The sequence below is a fragment of the Solenopsis invicta genome, chromosome 4 (genome assembly GCF_016802725.1).
Source record: "Solenopsis invicta isolate M01_SB chromosome 4, UNIL_Sinv_3.0, whole genome shotgun sequence".
NCBI classification, from domain to species: domain Eukaryota; kingdom Metazoa; phylum Arthropoda; class Insecta; order Hymenoptera; family Formicidae; genus Solenopsis; species Solenopsis invicta.
Window position 1 is genome coordinate 9770874 of NC_052667.1, and position 21702 is coordinate 9792575.

General features: G+C 33.9%; 1 protein-coding gene across 7 annotated transcripts in view; it reads left to right on the forward strand.

Moving 5' to 3' along the window:
* The window catches only part of LOC105198110 (RNA-binding protein 42), a 46140-nt gene extending 25144 nt beyond the window's left edge, over positions 1–20996 (forward strand). Inside the window, exons 5-6 of one of the 7 annotated variants that reach the window (XR_005574455.1) lie at positions 16860–17163; positions 17258–17525. Coding sequence is in view for 5 of the 7 variants with exons in the window: in XM_039447710.1 (XP_039303644.1) it covers positions 16860–16984 (125 nt within the window). In the remaining 2 variants the exon portion in view is untranslated. Of the gene's footprint in view, positions 1–8483; positions 8655–8773; positions 9161–16859; positions 17526–20737 lie in introns of those variants that run through there. The other 6 variants (XR_005574456.1, XM_039447711.1, XM_039447712.1 and 3 more) reach the window with 6 other exon arrangements.
* The last annotated feature ends 706 nt before the right edge of the window (positions 20997–21702 follow it).

Here is a 21702-nt window from a genome sequence, read left to right on the forward strand (position 1 = left end):
GCTTGGTTTATGTATTTTATTGTTGACAGTGAGGTCAAAATTAGAATTTTCTTGATTGTGTTTTTCATGATCTAATATTTCATGAGAGAGTTACTGCATCCTAACCTAACCTAACTATCAAGTGACGTTTATTAATTTCCGCAGTTCATATTATTGTAACTTTATATTTATACTTTACAACGCTGTATTTAATTTATATTTTTGTCTTACATATTTTGTCTTATAACAAAAATAAACCTTTGTAAGGTAGAACCAATATGACATAAATCAATAATGAATACATACATATCAATTGTAATGTTTTCTTAGTATTTTTATTACTTCAGATCAGTAATTTTAATCCATCTATTATGTTGTATATCTATGCGATTTATAAGTTTTTAAGGGGAAAAGTTAAGAAAAGACAATTATTTACTTAATAGATTATTGACGAAAATACTTCTTTGTATATTTTTATATGTCAATATGTTAATATATTAATACACTTGTAAATTTATTAATATAACATTAAATGTAACATAAATATCTTTTTATTATTTATTGTTTTTAACACTCTTTTTGTGGAAAGGAGAAAAACATATAATTAAGCCATTGAATATATATGTGCCTAATTTGACCCAAATGTTACTCTTTCTAAAATTCTTTATTGCATTCATATAAATATTTGAAATTATCTTTTTAATTAATATTTAGAAATGTTTTTTACTTTGAATCTGTCCATTAATTTTTCATTTTGCTATCAGTAAAAAATTAAAATAAAAAATCGCAAAGCTTAAGTATGACATATAGAGGACAGTTACCTTATAAATACTTATAAATATTTTTTATTACAGAATTGAATTTTTTTTAAGTAATACTTGAACTCTAAGAATGATTGTTAATTTAACGAAAGATAACATTTTTTATAAAGTATTTATAAAAGATTCGAGTATATTTAATTTAGGTTTGAGTCTACTTGGAAGTATTACTTTTATTTTTTGAAGTAATCATAGAGAGTTCAAAACTAATCAGATTTGAACCTATTTATAGGATATTAATCTCATCCCTAATAAGGAAAAACATTTGTTTTAGAATTTACTTTCTTAGAATCATTTAGTAAAATTTAACCAAGCTATTTTATTTTATTATATTAAACATATGTTATAAAATATATTAATTATAAATTTTATGAATACATTTAATTAGTGTAAATAACATTGTCAATAAAAGCCGATACAGGATTTCAATATATAAAATATTAACTTTATTAATTAATGATTGTGATAAGAATGTTACTTGAACGCTAAAATGCATGTAATAATACATATAAAAAAATAATTGCAATGTTTAAATTTACAAACAAATTTATAAAACTTAGTATATGACAATGTTATTAAAAATTGAAAGATGATGCTTCTCTCTTTTTGGGTTCGATATCTTATGTATGTACGTACATACATGCAGTAAGAGTAATCTACATCTGCACACGGTTGAATGTGCTTACTTCCCTTTCTGATGTCACCGTCAGTGACTGTGGCGCTTATATTTAAGAACTAAACTCTAATATTTAGAATAAATCAAGCTCACAATCAGCTAAGTTTTATCACATGTTCATAAATGTAATACGGTGTATATTATACTATTAGGTTTAGACTTATTTAAATCAATATGACTGACCAATGAGAAAAATTATCTTATATAATTATTCATACATCACAAGATCGATCGGTTACACAAACACGCGAAATCAGCGAATATATTAATTGGGACATACACAATTTAATACCTTTTTAGGACTTGAATAAACAAAGTTCCAAAATTTTCCAATAAACTTTTGATCGTTAAAAACGAATTTGGCGGCAAAATTTATCATGTTAGGTTTCCGAGAAATTTGAGATTAAATGTGCTGTGTTGGCGTTTTTGGCTATTTTTATCATTTTTTTGCAAAATAAATTTTTTTTGAATTTTATTTACGCTACTTTAAAGTACTATTTTTTTACGTACAATATGAATTTTATTACGGTTTTTTAATATGAATAATTAGCATAAATAGAAATTGAATAGATAATTATCTATTTAGAAACGTAAGCCAATTTTGCTGCCTGATTTGTTTTCAGGGACTAAAAGTCTCTTAAAAAACTGTTATTCAGATTTTCTGAAAAAATTTATTTTTGCACTGTATGTGTTATCTATGTGTTATATACAATAACTGCATGTGTTATCTATTTAATTTTATGATTTATAATATGCTAATTATGCGTATGATAAAAAGCGTTATAAAAACAAATTCATGTAATAGTAAAAGATAAATACTTTATTTAAAGTTACGTAAATGAAATTGGGAAAAAGATTTTGTTCGCAAAAGAATGGTAAATATGACTGAAAATGTCAATTTTGATATATTTAACTTCAATTTTCTTGAAAACCTAATCTGATAGGCCAATTTTGCCGTCAGATTTGTTTTTAGCGACCAAAAGTCCATCGAAAAACATTTCGTTTATTCAAGACCAAAAAAAATCTATTTTTGCATAACAGTTATTAGTAATGCACTAAATAGAACTTAAAAAGTGAGTCGAAACATTTGCGGATTTCAATGTATATACGCTTTAGCATTCGAATGACACCATTGTCAATTATTAAATAATAAAGCTAAGTATTTTGTACACGAAAATCTTGTATCGGCTGTTATTGGTAATATTATTTACAATTGAATTTAATTCGTAGAACCTTTTATTGAGTCATTTAATTTATAAAAGTGTTATAAAATGTTTTACTTAAATTTTATTTAAATTTTACTATATTTTATAAAAATCATAGTGAAATTCCTTAAAGTCTATGTTGTCCCACGACTACTGTTTTAAAAATAAATTTTAAGTGAAAATTCTAAGAAAAATTATTGTAATGGAATAATAGGGGACTTTGAATTTTATTATAAAGTAATGAAATTTTAGTATTTAACCCTTTGAAGTCTGATTTATTTTTCGTTTACTTGTGTTATATCTGAAGTCATGTTTTATGTAAATGTGGATGTAAATGGATTTGTACTATTAGACGCACGTAATACATGGATGGGACACATATGTACCGATAGACTCCAAAAGGTTAATCAATTTATTTTATATTATTTTATTTATTAGTTACATTAGAAAACAGTTTAGTTAAAGAGTAATGCCAAATTTAGCCCATTTCTTGGACCTCGAATTTCAAACTTTTTTTATGCCAAATAGTATTGTATACTGGAACATTAATCCCAGAGAAATTTTAAGATGAGCATAAGCGCTGTTTCGGATATATAAAGAGTTGAATGTGATTGTTTCTCATAACTCAGGGCGCCGTTTTTAGACTTCTTTTCTGTTGTTTGAATAAAAGTTACCGTTTCCCATGTATTTTTGCGCGCTGAACACGAATCTGGTAAGGAAATTACTCTATCACGTCAGATTTCTTAGAAAAGTGTCAAAAATGATCATTTTTACCTCACATTGGCGTTAAAAAAAATCTATTTCTACCTATCTAAAAATCTATCACTCACATTAAAAAAGCACCCCAATCTGTTAAAGACAAGGAGACTTTCAATAGAAAAGCATCATGATCCGTGAAAGGCAGTTTAACGTATCACTTCAACTCCATCTATCTCAGGGAGTTTTCATACTAGATTAAAACTAAGGTCATATCTCAATCCGGGATAAAAATCTATAAAAAACATTGTTTCATTTCGATATGTGTGTATATATATTTATTAGATAGGTTTTTAAATAGATATATAGAAGTATTAGATTTATTTTAATGCCATGATGAGATAAACATGATCATTTTTGACATTTTTCTAAGAAATCTAGTAGAGCAATTTACTTACTAGATTCGTGTTCAACGCGAAAAAATACATGGGAACTTTTATTCAAACAACAGAAAAGAAGTCTGAAAACGGCGCTCTGTATTATGAGAAACCATCTTATTCAACCCTTTATATCTCCGGAACCGCGCTTATGCTCATCTTAAAACTTCTCTAGGATTAATGTTCCATTATACAGTATTATTTGGCATAAAAAAAGTTTGAAATTCGCGGTCAAGGAAATGCGCTAAAAAACAGGTCTTTTTGGCATCAATCTTTTACTAAAATTTTACTAAATGCATTTTATAATATGTAATATAATGTTATATTATGTATAATAATATAATTAATATATAATTTATAAAATATATAATTAATATATTTTATAATATATATAATAATATATCATACAATATAAAATAGCTTGGTTAAATTTCACTAAAATATTCTTCGTGTATTATATTTTACATAAACCTATTAATTGTGTAATTAATAGGTGTATGTAAAATATTTTTAAACCAATATTCCCAAGTGCTGTTGCGAGTAACTCAGCGAATATTTGGACATATTGTTCAGCATTTGCTAGATGTGCGAATTTATTTCGTATGCGATATATTTTAGTATGCGTGCTCCATTAAAGATAATCGGTAGATAAATTAAATTGGTGATGGTAATGATATAACATTAATTGAATCACGAAGCGTATGGTTTCGTAGATGTCGTCCACATAGTACTACGATTCTTCTGAATTGCGTTGATCATAAAAATATTTTGGATTAAACGCAAGTGTTCAAAAAATGCACTTTATAAAACGGCGTTATTTATAATTATTTACTCAATTTTCGCGACGCTTGTAATATTCGATAAAATACAAGCGCGCGGGTGCAAAAGATCGATGAATCATACTCCTGTAAGGGTGGGCACGGAAATTTGACGGAATTTCTTATTAGTCGCGGACGCAATCCGATATACGTGGGATTCCGCGGACAGATTTGTCGCGCGATATAAAATTCCTTCTCCCGCCATGTAATCGCGAAAGCTATTTGGCTCTTATTTGTAACGTTCTGGAACTAGTGTTCTTGGTCTTGGCGAATGTTATACAGGTAATGGCGTTGAATTTCTTTGTCAATTTCTTAGGGAGATTCTGCAGTCTTTTCACGTAATAAAGAATTTGATTGCAAATAAAATATAAGAATTTTGTTAAACTATATTCATCAAAAAGAATGAGGCTTAAAGGAATATTAAAGTCTAGAGTGCAAAGAAATAACCTATTTTTGGAAAATTTGTCAAAGAAAACTGCTGTACCTATTCTATGTTTTTATACGTCAACTTGTATACATAAATATATACAAATAAGTATACAATGTATGGGCAAGTTAGAAAAATTATGTGCAGTATTTTTTTTTAAGTTTTTAAAAATAGGCAAATTTTTTTTGCGCGCGAGAGAAACAGAGAAAGAGAGAGAACATTTAACAAAGAGTATCTCGTGAAATTGAATGGGCGCAATAAGTAATTTGAACAAATGAACAACTAAACGCAATGTCAGATTAAAGATTCTTTCGATCACGTGCGCGTTTATGCAGAAAAATAGAAAGGACTATAGGACAAATTAAAATTACGAGACCATTAGAAGTATCATGTATAACTGTTATAAGTGTTAAAAGTGAGAATGAATCAGGGATTTTACATTTCGCAGTTAGTTTTGTTAATTTTTCTTAATTTCTACAATATTATTTAATGTAATGTACGAGATGGAGTTCCGGATGTGATGAATAGAACGGATATGTGATTCGTGGTTGCTTGAGGTACTCGCAGGTTTTGAGACTAATCTCGACGAACCGCAGTGCAACCTCGCGATCGCACTGATCATACTTATATAACTGATCCTTGTTCTCCTCTCAATTGCCATGATGATTTTGACTAAAATGAATTCTTACAGTGAGAATACTTTCTTTGAATTTACTTTTAAAATCACGGGACTCGTGGGATAACGCAAATATCAAAGAATTTTACTAAAATTACAGTAAAATTTTTCTAAATTTACGGTAAATTTTAACTATAATAAAATTGAAATAAAAATATATTATTGAGTGGAAATATAAATTTTTGCAGCTTCTTTCAATAGGTGTTTGAATGTGAATTTGTTTTACACATAGCTGAAACATATAACATGTATACATTTTGTAAGATGATATTTCATGGAGATAATGTCGTAATTGAGAATACTGTTTGTAAGTGGATTGCTTTAGAAGTGGCAATTTTGATGTAGAAGACTGAGAACGTTTCCGCAGTCGATGATGACTATCGAAATCGTAACATTAATTGAAAATAATTCACGTTACATGACACGGAAACATCGTAAAGATACTCCACATATCTCAGATGAGCGTTATAAGATATTTAGAGATATTCGAATACCATTACAATATTTAGGTGCCTCATGATTTAATGGAAAACATTTCGCATTTCCATCAGTTGTTCTCTGATCAAACGTAACGAAAAGAATTCATTTTTTAATGAATAATCACGGTTGATGAAAAAAGGTCGTTTACAACAATGTGGAGTGAAAAAAGAGGTGTTGATGTTGTATATCTGGTAGGATTGAAAAGGCATCGTACATTACGAATTCTTTGTACTGAGAAACAAAAAAGTTGCAACACCTTTTTTTAATGAGTTTCGGAATGCAGTTTGATCATCGAGTGATTGGTTCTTGCTTATGGATCTAACCAGTTACGTTTATCTGTTTTATGAGCAAAGCTAAGTTCCGAAATTCATCGAAAAAGTGTTGCAACTTTTTTGCATTTTAGTGAGTACATATAACTAGACAATAAATTCGGATAACTTTTTAATTGGACCGATTAAAAGCAGCAGTCGATGAAAAGCATTTAAAATTGGCCAACTGGAAGGATAGTCGTTTCATCCTGTTCCATCAGGACAACGCCAGACTTTTTATCATTTTACAAATCCGACAGAAATTAGCATTAATTCTTTGGAAGTTTGTAAAAATATCAATCAGTTTATCGCCTAGAAAGATGCCATTTTAGGAGGATGGAATTATGAAGCTAACGCAAACATAGGCAAAAGACAGTGGAACAAAATGGCACATAGATGGTTGAATAAATCTGTGCACGACGATGTATAAAATATTTAAACATCGTATTGTACTTTAAAAAATGCTACAAACTTTTGTTCCAATTCAATTATTTCGCTAAAATTCAAAATTATTAAATTCTTTAAAGAACATTTTATATTGTTGCATATGTATGGAACAATGATTTAATAAACTAATTTTGTTGTGTGCACACAAAGAAATAATATCAAATTAAAACTAATATATTCTATTTAACAATCATGTTTCAAATTAGTTTAAAACTATAAAATTTTTTTGTGTAAGCAAATTATGTTTAATATTATAGTACATATATAATTTTATTTCAATATTTTATATTTCAAAAAGAAATATTCTCCAAATAAGAATGTCCTTTTTTTCTTTATAATATATATAGAAAAATACTATCAAGGAGAGTGATACAAGCTTGCTTGATTTACTTTTTTTTCATGTTATAAATAACGATTAATAGTCTTTAACAAAGAATATTTTCTTGATAATTGTTTTAAAATATACTTATCGCAAATTAAAAAAAAATTTATCATACATTGAACATAAAAACTTATATTCTTTCGAAGAATATTGTAATATAATAAAATTATATATAATATTGTAGCGAGAAGAAAAATCAGAATAAAAAACAGTTTTTAACTTTATATTCTTCTGATTGAAGTACCTGCATATTAAATTACTAATATTCAGAATATATTTTGAATTTTAATGTTTATGATAAATTTATGACAGATATAATTATTATTTAAAAGAAGAAAAGCAAAAATTGAGTATCTAATTGCTTTTTTAGCATTGGAATATTTTTCTGCCTGTAGCGTCCTGTGTTTCGCATCCTCGAATTGATACGCAACACGGTCGTGCGGTAACGATTTTTGTGCCACGTGGAGTATCCAATTTTTACCCATATACGCGCGCGCGGACGTTATTAGAGGATGAAAGACAAATATAAATTTCGTTACCCGGTGGATATTTGCTCGCACGATACGATATTCGAATTCTATGCGTAATTTGGTTTAAAGCGAGCGATCGAAAGGGGAATGTCCGTTTGTTCGTCTCGCGTAGAAACCGTAAAAATGACAAGGAATTTGTTGCGTGGGCGATTGGGACCGGAATCGAGATCATCGAGAGCGCGTGCGAACGGGAGAGTCGAGGTCGTAAGCCCCTTTGGACGCATAACGCGTTCTCTTTCGGCGGAATTTCTCATTGATGCCTGGCTATTTAAAAGGATATTTTTGGCCCCACAAATATTATCTTATACGCTTCACAATCTCGGGATTTCAATGCAACTGCAAACACGAGAGTGTTACCACGAGCTACAGTCTGCTTTCTTTCATCGCCGTTTTAAAGCGCGCTTTTAAATTTTTATTTCTTTTTTCAAAAGAGACATTGAGTAGGTAGATACAGTAAAATGTTATATATGGTGAACAAATAATTTCATGCGACGGCGGCGTTTTTGTAAAGAGGAACCTGTGTTTGCTTTTTGTGCTATAACTTCAAAATGCTTTCAGCTTCTTTGCTTTATAGGAAAAAATCTCGTCATGTTTCTTTTTACAGTCATCGAACCATAACGTGTAGAATAAAACAACGGCTAAGAGAAAGTAGGAGGATGAGAAGAAGTTACGAGAGCAAATGCTGCGAAACGAAATGACTTTGAATGGCTGTTAGGGTAGGCTTTTGTTCATTTTTTGATCGCAGGAAAGCGAATAAAAAAAAAAATAGAAAGAAGAATTACAATAATCAAACTTTTTCATAAATTATTTAAATTTTTTACAAATTGTGAATATTTGACTTTTGTTTACTGCATTTGATAAAAAAATTGTCTTGAAATTTTATAAAATTTATAGGATTATAAATGCGAGAAGGTATGAATGAGCTCCATATACTTTGTATTCCGCGGGGGATCGATTTCTATCTCTATTATTCTCTTCCTGGAATATTTATTTACATAGATAAGCTTGTGTGGGAAAACATATTGTCATCTGTCACCTGTTGCCGCCACGTCAGTAAGCTCGGATTTCCAGTATTATTGTTGCGGATAGCGCAGGTTGAGAAAATGAAATTGTTGCTTGCCAGATATCTGATTTGCGCTATATTTGATTTATTTTATGCCAGATTAAATAATTTAATATTTTTCTACTAAATTATAGTAAAATTAATGGCTTATAAAATTTATTAAGCTAAAATAAAATTTTGACCTGTTAACCATTTTCTCCATTTAAATATGTTGATGTATTTCTAGTCATAATAGGTTAATGTTTATAAACTTAAGTTAGCTATGTTAAAATAGTAATAAATATAATAAATATAAAAGTTAAAAAGTTTGTTACAAATATGTTATTAGACCGATAGTGTAACAACACAATGATAGTAAGAAAGCCTTCTTCGGTCGCAGCTAGATCTTAGTGCTTATATTTATTCGTGTGATTTTATATACTTTTCCGAATTCAACCAGGATGTGTTATTTTTTGCAATAAATTTCTTACAGTTTTTTCAGGGAGGAATGGGTATATAGATGCAAATCAGCATCAATTATTATATTAAATTAATTAATTTAATATAAATAGTGATATTACTAATTCTTATTTGACATGCTGTGTTACGAAAATTAATTCGGCGCACATCCTGGTTGAATTCGGAAAAGTATATAAAATCACACGAATAAATATAAGTACTAAGATCTAGCTGCGACCGAAGAAGGCTTTCTTACTATCATTGTATGAAAAAATTGTATTGAAAAGTTGTAAAACATTGTACACGCACGCGCGGACAACATCCAATTTTTTTTGTGAACGATTGCATGCAAGATCTAATAATGAATTTTCTATTAAATAGATTTCACCCCAAGAGTAATAATTTAAGTTCATGATGGAACAAGCTTATTAGTTTATGCGCTTATTAGTTTAGCAGAAACACCGCCATTTGGAACCTATCCAATAATAGATGACTTTACACTATTGTTATTTTAATAATAGTTTATATTAATTATTTAAAAGAAACATGTAAAGTCTCAAACGCTGTAGAAAACCTACATATACATATTATAAGAAAACATACATATTGAATAAATAAATAAATAAATATGTATATATATGTACATATATATATATATATATATATATATATGTGTGTATATATATATATATATACTATAATATATATATATATATAGAGAGAGAGGGGGGGAGAGGGAGAGAGAGAGGGGGGGGACAAGTCGGATCTATTTGCAATTTTTGCTCTATAAGGCACAAATAAAGTTCGATCGTAAAACCGAAGATGCCGTTGGAAAGATAATTTAATTCCCTTCATTTTTGCTTGAAATTATTTTAATGTATTTCTCTGTGTAGAACTATAATGGAAAATATAGAAACGCTTTATCCAGTCCGATTTAGAACCACTGCTCGGCCGATCATCAGTACTACGATTAGGTTGCAATTTCGATGTAAAAAGTTCGATTTGAATACTACCCTTTTTGAACTTTGGAACAAATTTTACAATAAACTGCAAGAATGATCACTATTGGTCTTTTTGAATTCTATATTCTTTAATTATTTTAAATCAATTACTTTTCAAAATTTTAATATTTTTTAAATATTGATTTAGAAGGATTTTTTTTTTTTAATTTTTGTATGATAGTTGAAAATACATACGAGGTGTGTTCAAAAAGTGTCGCGAATTTTGAATTTTCGCGGGTTACGTATATTCGAATTTCGATCTTTTTGTGGCGTTATGTTGGTACTCATGTCTCTCACTTATGCCGACAAGCTCGGCCATTTTGAATGTTCACTTAATTGTTGACAGCTGCTTTGCTTGCACGTGTTTTGGATCGTCTTCGATTTTTACCTATTCAAAAAAATGGATCAAAGAACCTGTATCAAATTTTGTGTGAAAAACGAAATTAAGTGCGCGGATGCATTCCGAATGTTGACTGTGGCATACGGAGAAGCTACCTTGGACCGAAGCAACGTTTATCGGTGGTACAAAATGTTCTCAGAAGGCCGAGAAGATGTGAACGACGAAGAGCGTGCCGGACGCCCGAGCACTTCAACAACAGACGAAAAAATTAATGAAGTGGAGAAAATGGTATTGGCCAATCGTCGAATCACCGTTAGAGAAGTTGCTGAGGACCTAAACATATCGATTGGCTCGTGCCATTTGATTTTTATCAATGATTTGGGCATGAGACGGGTCGCCGCGAAATTCGTACCAAAATTGCTCAATTGCGACCAAAAACAGCATCGCATGAACATTGCTAATGAGATGTTGGACTCTGTCCGCGACGACCCAAATTTGCTCCAGAGGGTCATAACTGGTGACGAATCGTGGGTTTATGGTTATGACGTGGAAACCAAAGCTCAATCATCTCAATGGAAGCTGCCGCACGAACCAAGACCGAAAAAAGCGTGCCAAGTTCGGTCGAATGTGAAAGTTTTGCTGACAGTTTTCTTCGATTGCAGGGGCGTGGTGCATCATGAGTTCTTGCCACAGGGTAGAACGGTCAATAAGGAATATTACCTGCAAGTTATGCGCAATTTGCGCGAAGCAATCCGCCAGAAACGCCCGGATTTGTGGAAGAACAAAAATTGGCTTTTGCACCACGATAACGCCCCTGCTCACACATCGTTGCTTGTGCGCGACTTTTTGGCCAAAAACAACACACTAATGATGCCGCAGCCACCATATTCCCCAGATCTGGCCCCCTGTGACTTTTTCTTGTTTCCTAAACTGAAGAGGCCCATGAAAGGACGACGTTACGCTACGCTTGACGAGATAAAGACGGCATCGAAGGAGGAGCTGAACAAGATAAAAAAAAATGATTTTTTGAAGTGCTTCGAAGATTGGAAAAACCGTTGGCACAAGTGTATAATATCTCATGGGGATTACTTTGAAGGGGACAAAATAGATATTCATGAATAAATAAATAATTTTTGAAAAAACACAAAATTCGCGATACTTTTTGAACACACCTCGTATTCGTGTCTTTTTATGAATTTTATGAGATGAAAACTGTCAAATTGCTGTCACTTTGCTGTTCGGTGACTTATAAGGACTTTACATTCTAAATGCATGCAAATCTACTTAACCATATTTATTTACATTAAAAAGCTCCTGTTTGAAACACGGTTTAGCCCACTCTCCCCTATTGTATATACGCGCATGCACTGAATAAATGATAACTTTTTCACAGATTTTCTTAGGTATCACATATGAAATCATAATGGTCCTATATAGTAATGTAATGGTTCCATGTAGGACTGTAATAATTCCATATAGTTTCATGTAGGTTCCATGTAGGTTCTACAGGGCACTTGGGTCATTTTCCGATAAGTTACGTATAGGAATATTCCTATGGGAATTTGTAGCAGAGAATTGATCTGGTTAAATCATAATCAGAAGGAGCAATGTTTGGAGCAATTTCACATTCCAACTCTAATGCTTCCTTGGTCTCCTTAAGCAATATGTGACATTGTCATGCAGTAGGATGGCTTGCGATGATTGCTGGCTATTTGCTAGCGATTTTTTAATTAATTTTCTATGCAGTTGCCTTCAGTTGCTTGTTATAGCAGTTTCCCGCAATGATTTGGTCCGGTGATAACAACTCATAGAAAAGCACACCTTCCTGGTCATTAGATACACAGCAGAACTTGATGGTTATAAATATAGCGTTGATGTGATTGATTGGCCGGGCTCCACCCAATGGTTTTGTCTTTTCGGATTATCGAAAAGTATTCATTTTTCATTACCAGTTACAATACGTCACAAGAAACTTCTCCTTTTGCTTAGCAAGCAATGAAAAATAGACGTATCGATTGCTAATTGCGCGTTCAGATAATTCATGTGGCATCCATTTTCCATACTTATGGATTTTTCTTATTGTATTTAAACAATGAACAATTAGTGAATGATCCTAGTTGTAATACAAACTCACGAGTTGGGTCATCTTTTCATTAAGCAATGTTTGTAATTCCCTTTTTACAGTTTCGAAGCGTCTGGAGAGTTCTTGTCATTTATATCAAAATCACCGTTTTTCAATCGTTTTAAACGTTTTAAATCATTTAAAACAATACGTGTATATTCTAATATTTTCACCTTATGTTTCAAAAATAATTCTGTGTGCATCTGCAGCACTTTTCTTTTGGTGAAAACAAAACAAAAGGCAGTGGCGAATATACTTATTATCTGGCTCCATTTTTAATCATATTAAATGTAAGGCTATGGTAATCAACTATAGGCCAGTCCTTTTTAATTTTAATTGGCTAGTTCACAGTTAATCTTTTTCTCTTTACGTTAGAAACAAAAAGATAAACTCTGAACTATAGTTTCAGCTCAACTATCATTTCAGCTAAAAAGAACAAGTTTTATAATTTAAGTTTTATAAATTTTAATGCAGAGATGTCAACTTACAAAAACCATAAACGTTTCTGTTTATAAAAATATACCAACGCATGTGTACTGACATCTATCTGCTTCGATAAGAACTTATGCACCGATTTAATAGTAAAAAATCTTAATAAAATATATATTTGCATATTATTGTGGTTCCTCTTTTTAGACAGAATATAAAATTTTATATTTATAGTCGCGAACATATCTGTGGTAAATATTTTTGTGATGATTTGAATTGTAAGATTGTAGCGAATAATCGGTTCTTAATACGTTCTTAATACGATGAATTTATCTATTACGGAAAGAGTAACACCAAATTTGGCCCATTTTTTGGACCTCGAATTTCAAACTTTCTTTTATGCCAAATAGTATTGTATAATGGAACATTAATCCCAGAGAAATTTTAAGATGAACATAGTGTGATTCCGGAGGGTGATACAAAGGTTGAATGCGATGGTTTGCGTGCGTGTGCGTGCGTGCGTGCGTGCGTGCGTGCGTGCGTGCGTGCGTGCGTGCGTATATATTGTTATGTCCGTCTCACTTGACACTCGCGTAATAATAACATCTATTTTTTAAGAAAGAGCTTTAATGCAAAACTAAAAACACAGTTAAACAGAATATGGTATACGGTATTTCGCACAGAAAACGGAATTGCTCGCACAAACGTCAATACTATTCAAGCGCCCAAATCGGACTCATTGTCAGATGTCAAACTATTTACATCTTCGTCCTAGAGACGATCTTCTTTTTCCGTCAATCACTTCATATCGATCGACTCCAGCGAAACGCAAGAATAAGACCGAAGGACATGACATTATCCCCCCGCTCTTCAAGATTGTCGTCCCGACAATCTAACGGGGAATAATTTATTGCACTTCACCAACTTTTTTTTCCTGTCTCCTTTGAGAAATCAGGCGAGACTTCTTGCTCTACCCTGGAACAGTTTTTTTTCCAGGTTACCGAGCTGCTGGCCTTCAAATTGCTAGCATAGGATTCTTGTTTTTTTCAAGTTCTCGACGCTATATTCTAGCTGGTTTTCGTATGACGAATCTTCAGAGAAGGGGGGGAATTAGCTCTCGAGGACCCAACGCCTCTAAAGCTCCCTATGTCTCCGCCTCAGCATTTGCCCTTAGGCCCACAGGAAAACCTCGATTCAAAAACCGGGACGAGGCGGTTTTCTTTAGAAAGTTGAAGAAATCAAATTTTGCCATCAAATTTTGTAGACTTTCCTCTACGTGTCAAAATGGTTCCACCTTGCAAGACTCCAAACTGAAATAAAATAAGATCCAACGAGTACTCAATTCACAAAACATTAGTTTGCCTCCCCCCCCTCTCTCTCTCCCTCTTTCACATCCCCCGATTTTGGAAGAAAAACAATGTTCAGAATCCTTCTCCCCCAAGGAGAGGATTTCTAAAGAAACACGACGACTTCCTGCTCTACCCTGAGCTCCTGCCACAGGTTACTGAGCGTCGCTCGCGTTAACCTCACACCAACACTTTTTTGGAAGAAAAAGGAAACCTTAGACCGTCACAACTTCCAACAGAGTAGAATCTTCAAAACAAAACATAGCACTTCAGACCAAAATTAACGATCTTCTGCTCTACCTTAAACTCCTGCCTCAGTTTACCGAGCATCGTCTTTTCCTGCAAACTAGAAGAAAAAAAATCGAAATTCATTTTCAACTCCTGACAAAAGAACGACTTTTTTAGAATTTATCCCCCAAGGTGAGGATTTCCAGGGAGGCTCGACGACTACTACCCTGGGCCCTTGACGCAGGTTATCAAGCGACGTCAGTATCACTCCCAAACCAGCACTTTTTTGGAAGAAAAAGAAATCTTAGATTCTTTTTTGTTTTATCCTAGCTTTTGCCACGGGTAACCGAGCGTCGTCCTCAGCGAATCAGACCAAAATAACGACCTCCTGCTCTACCCTGGGCTCCTGCCACAGGTTACCAAGCGTCGTCCGCGTCTACAATCACAATCCACTTGACGACTTCCTGCTGTATCCCGGGCCACTGCCACGAGTTACTGAGCGCCGCCCGAGTTATTCCCAAATCAACGCCTTTTTTGGGAGAAAAAGAAATGTTAGACCGTCTTCCTCTTTTCTGAAACGAAATCTCAATCTCGCAAAGAAGAAATTCTAAGCTAAAGCTATCTCTCTCTCCCTCTCTCTCTCTCTCTCTTTCTCTTTCTCTTTCTCTCTCTCTATGCACTCAAGAAAATTTTAAGAGGAAACGATACGCGTCAATTAAAACAATAAAAATCAATAGGCTTAGATACAAGCGTAAAATACGTTTGACAAGAATATTTTCTTCCTCAACCAAAGGCATGCCAAAACAACGCAAACGCAACGCGTTCCCCCGTTCATTCAATGCGAAACTTCTCGCGCACGGGCAACGCGGACACAACACGCCTCGACCATCCAACGGAAGACTCCTCGCGCGCAAGCAACGTGGACGCAACGCATCTCTAATATTCAAAGCAGAACCTCCCGCACAAAAATAAACATTTTTGAAAGGACTTAGCTGTGGTAATTGTTCGAAGCGTAGTAACGCGTCATCTCTGCTGCAAACAAATAAGAAGCTCTGCCTCTCATTTCTGCTGTAACCTTCTGTCCTCCCGAAGTGTAAGAAGCTCCTCGCGAAGAACTGGTAACATTTCACTTTTGTTGAGTTGTGCCGGTGTTGCAGGACGAGGCCTTTTTCTGAGCTGAATTCCTTTTGTGCACGATGAGGTTGCCGAAGTCATCATTTAACAATCTGTCTGTCAACGATCGGACGAGCCCCCAAAATGTTATGTCCGTCTCATTTGACACTCGCGTAATAGTAACACGGATTTTTAAGAAAGAGCTTTAATGCAAAACTAAGAACACAGTTAAAGGACAGAATATGGTATACGGTATTTCGCACAGGAAACAGAATCGCACAAACGTCAATACCATTCAAGCGCCCGAATCGGACTCAGATGTCAAACTATTTACATCTTCGTCCTAGAGACGATCTTTTTTTTCCGTCAATCACTTCATATTGATCGATTCCAGCGAAACGCGAGAAGAAGACCGAAGGACATGACAATATATATATATATATATATATATATATATATATATATATATATATATATAAAAGATAGATTTTTAGATAGGTAGAAATAGATTTTTTTTAACGCCAATGTGAGGTAAAAATGATCATTTTTGACACTTTTCTAAGAAATCTAACGTGATAGAGCAATTCGCTTACCAGATTCATGTTTAACGCGCAAAAATACATAGGAAATGGTAACTTTTATTCAAACAACAGAAATCAAGTCTAAAAACGGCGCCGTGTTATCACTGGTGAAAAACCATCACTTTCAACCTTTTATATCTCCGAAACCGCGCTTATGCTTATTTTAATATTTCTCTGGGATTAGTGTTCCATTATTTAGTACTATTTGGCATAAAAAAAAGTTTGAAATTCAAGATCCAAGAAATAAGTCAAAAAACAGGTTTTTTTGATGTCTCTCTCTTAGAAAATTAATTTTGCCGCGTTTTTTTTTTTTTTTTAGGCCGATACGTGGGCTCGCGTCCGATAAAGCTTCGGAAGAGCTCTTGGAAACAAAGGAATCTGGAGTCTGTACGCAAGAAAGAGAAGGAGAAGCAGGCGTTGATCGGTTTGCTTACCGGTCGATGACGAGATGAAATTTCCTTTATTATACTTTGATTGTTCGTCACAACAAAGTTATATGAATAATTTACATCTGCCTCAATAGATTGAAACGGAAGAACGTGTTGGACAGGTCGCCATGAATTACGGCGCTGATATTCAGTTTCACATTGTCGACTATTTTGTGAGAATACGTTAATAAAATCGTAATTACAAGTTTGTTATATATCTTGAGTTTCATTTTTTGATGTTATTTTTCTTGATGCGAATCATTCAATTATTTTCGTTCACTTGTTTTAGGATAGACAACAGTGGCAAAATGTAATGTTGGCGAAAAATTGAAATAATTCAAATAGAAATATTCATTTAAAGAGTCTATAGCTGGATACACACTTAGCGAATGAACAGCAGCAAATACACGTATCTAAGTTGCACGAATTTTCTTTGATCGCCTTATGAGGGAATCAAACTAAACACAAATCGAACGTTTTGTATTTATATTCTCTGGAATACACATCTATTGAATAAAAAAAAAACGAATGTTCGCACTTGTTATTATAAAAAATACTATTTGAAATAAATATTTTGTGATGTAAATATAAACTTATAATATTTAAATATACCATTTAATGCTCCTGACTCCTCAGCCGAGAACTCCGCGTTGACGATAGCGACATTTCGTCGCGGACAAAATTAGAACTAATACACGTGAAACGTGACAGATTGACGATGAAATGTTATCGTACATGTCATTTTGTTATTATGTGTTTCATTGTGAAAACATGACTTGTCTCGTATTTACCAAATTCGTAAAAATGGACCGCGAGTAAAGTTTCTTTGAATTTTATACATAAAAGTACATTTTTCACTCCTTTTAATAGCTATCCGTGTATTTTCCTGTCTAAATAGACGTCACTTTACGTGCTTTTTACGACTATTCACTGACTGCTAGGCAAAAAAAGGATAGTCGTGACCGATATTTAGAAGTGTTTTAAAGCCATCTGATTAGTCTTTTATCCAAATTGGCATTATTTAGAAATAGCACGTCGGACAAAATTACGTGCCCATGTGTTTTCCTGTTTCAATTGCTTCACTTTACATGCTTTTTACAACTATTTACTGATTGTTAGGCGGAAAAAGGATAGTCGTGACCGATATTTAGAAGTGTTTTAAAGTCATCTGCTTAGTTTGTTTTATTCAAATTGGCTTTATTTACAAATGGCATGTCGGACAAAATTACGTGTCATTTCACGCAATTTCTCGCTTCTGACGTCACGACTTCAATATGGCCGCGGCGAGTACTCAGGAGCCTTAATTATAATATTTATAATATACATTTACTTGAAATTTTTTAATTTTATTTATCTTACATTTCGTTATATCATGGATAGATAAGTTTCCTCTATTGTTTACTTATTATTTCTTATTTTATAAGAGTACATAAAAAAATAGAGAAAAAAACCAATAAAAAATCTAATTTGTGCTTAAATGATTGAACCATTCTTATGCATGTTTTCTTATATTTGTTGACATGCTAAATCATTTGCAAATGCTTATTTCAAAATAAATTGCTGGAAAAGTATTGAAATCTCATTCAAAGTAGCAAAGTTTCGTCAAAATCTGACAAAAACTCAAGAATACATAATATCTTATCTTTTTTTTTTGTCATTTTTTATCTCACCTCCCTATTCGTGCGTGCGTGCGTGCGTGCGTGCGTGCGTGCGTGCGTGCGTGCGTGCGTGCGTGCGTGCGTGCGTGCGTGCGTGCGTGCGTGCGTGCGTGCGTGCGTGCGTGCGTGCGTGCGTGCGTGCGTGCGTGCGTGCGTGCGTGCGTGCGTGCGTGCGTGCGTGCGTGCGTGCGTGCGTGCGTGCGTGCGTGCGTGCGTGCGTGCGTGCGTGCGTGCGTGCGTGCGTGCGTGCGTGCGTGCGTGCGTGCGTATGGGTGTATGATCAAAAGCAAAAAAATTGCAACATTTTTTTCGATATGTTTGTACCGAAATGTCTAGACAGGCGCTTCGTTCGCACGAATTATCGTCGGCAGGCTGTACTTGACTGACACCGCCGCGCTCGCACGCCCGCCGACCCCGCGCCACACACGCACGCACACACACACACACACATACACACCGACTCCGCCGTCTATAGTGTCTATACCCGGTCTCGAGTGGCGGGGACGCTAGCCGCCGACAAGAGCCGACGTCTTTCCGAGCGCTTCCGATTGGGATAATTGGGATGCGGATATACAGGGTGTCAGGTAACTACCGCCCGTGGTTTTGTGGATTGATAGATCAAGTAAAACTGAGCAGAAAAGTTCTGTACCATTTTTTAATATTTGCCATAGTTAACGAAAAAAAAATTAATAAACTCTGCGAATAAGCGCGTATCATCGCGCGCAAGGACCGCCGGTCGCTGAGACGTAGGCAGCCGCAGCTGAAGGCGCGGCGCTGTGCAGTGAGGAGGGAAAAACAGCTACTGCTTTTGTGGTAGTATGTATTGTGTCCCGATAGCACCACTTACAATGGCAGATGCCTAGAGATTTTCCGTAGGTTGGGTTAGATAAGTCAAGATGATTGGTTGGTGGACTATCGGGATGTGCGCTATCGGAACCCTCCCGTATTATGTATATACGCATTGTCGAAAGTAAGATAAATTAATAGAAAGTTACGAGTTAGTACGCGTATTAAGTGCTCAATGTAAACTAGGCCATTATATACTACGTTTACACAGCCCAACTTACGCCAAAGTTATAACATTGATGTTATAAAACTGGCTAATCACGAGGGGTGCTTTCCAACAAGAGTGCCACAGTGTGACACAGTGTCACACAGAGAGACACAGTTAACACAGTTGTGTAGTCTAAATGGAACAGATAAGTTACCAAACACGGTCACTAAATGACTGATTTAGTAAAAAAACACAGATTCGAATTGAATCAGAAATCTATCCGTAGAAAATCCAGACCCGTTAAAGAAGAATTTTACATTATCCAATGTAGGAATAACTTCTTTACAATGCCGACAAAAGAATAAACTTGCAAATTAATCCGATAAAATACGTATGAATAATGAATAATCAACGAATGCATTGTTTCTTAGGCTTATACAATTCTTTAAATAAAAATAATGAATATTGATTACTATCTAAGAATTCTGGGTCCGGTACATTATTTTCGAACACGAAAACATTTTTAGTAAAAATATAAGTCCATTGTGCTAATTTAAAGATGTAGCATGTAAAGAAACGAAAGGTTTAAACTATAATTTTAATTTTGTATGTTAAGGCGACAAAACATGACTGAACATGACTAAAATGTACCAGTACCACACTTGAAAAAATAATTTATTTGCCCGATGTGTTGGCACTATTGATGGCTGACACGGCCAAACTTAAGATTGAGCTGTGTTTTGCAGTGTCGCTCTGTGTTTCTCTGTGTCATAGTTGGAAAGCACCAATGTAGACACTGTGTTACACAGTGTCGCCTGTGTCTCTTGTTGGAAAGCACCCGAGTACTCCTCAGAAGAATGGAAAGACTGTGATTAGCTAGTATCATAACATTGATGTTGTAACTTCGGCGTTAGTTGGGCCGTGTAAACGTAGTAATAGTTGCGACACTTTTTTTGATGCGTTTCTGAACGCGCAACTATAACGGAGCTGAGAACGTGATTGGTTCTTACTTATGGATCCATCCAATTACATTTGCCGCTATGAGCAAGGTTACATTCTAAAAACTATCAAAGAAAAAGTGTCGCAACTATAATGCAAGTGACTGTTGCAACCGAAGGTGCAGATCGCCATTAAAAGAATCAACTCTATTGGGATATCGGCGGAGACTTCAATTGGAAAGCAGCGAACGATCATAATCGGTCCGAACAACGCAAATTAGGTGCCAAGCGGACGACCAATGGAAACGGACTCTGTCGCAAAGGACACCTCCGAGAGCAGTAATGACCTCAGAAAACCACCCAAGTCGCCAAGCAGCACCAGAGTTAATTAAATTAAGTTAGCTAAACAGATAGGTTATTATTTTATCAAACTTAAACCACAAGGCAAAAAGACAAACTACAAGTTGTGGATTAAAGCCACAAAATTGACATTAGTAACTTTATGTTTTATGATTACTATTTCTATTCTTTTAGTTTTCAATGTTATTCTTTTTATTGGTAATTTTACTTTTATTTTTTATTTTTATATTTTATACTTTATTTTTTATATATATTTTCTTTTTTTATTATTTTATTATTTCGTTTTGATCCTAATCAAAATAAGCCACAAAAGGCAGCAATATAGATAGATTTAAATTTCGCGCAAAACTATGTATTCCTGTGCAAAAATAAAATGGCGCCATGCACGTAAAAGGAGAAGACGCATGCGCGGAAAGGGAAAACTAAAAGAAAAGAACTCAGACCGTTTGTTTTCTGTTCCTGAACTCTCTAAATAAGTGTACACTTAAAATGAAGTAGATAGATGTTTCAAAGTTAGCGAAAGCAAGAAGGAACGTTCTAGTGCAGTCTAGTGCAGGAACAGAAAACAAGCCTAGAGAGTCAGTCGAGGATAGTCGGTGAAGAACCGAGATGATAGGAGCAGATAGGAGGTTGATATCTCCGGACATCAGAGTGTGTGATGCAATAGTTGCATCAGCGGGTAAAAATCGCGCGATGTCGATATAATGTATTTTTTATTTGTTTTAATTTTAAGAAAGAGCTGTAAGAAATTTATTATAATCAAAAAAAGAAAGTTGTTTATTTT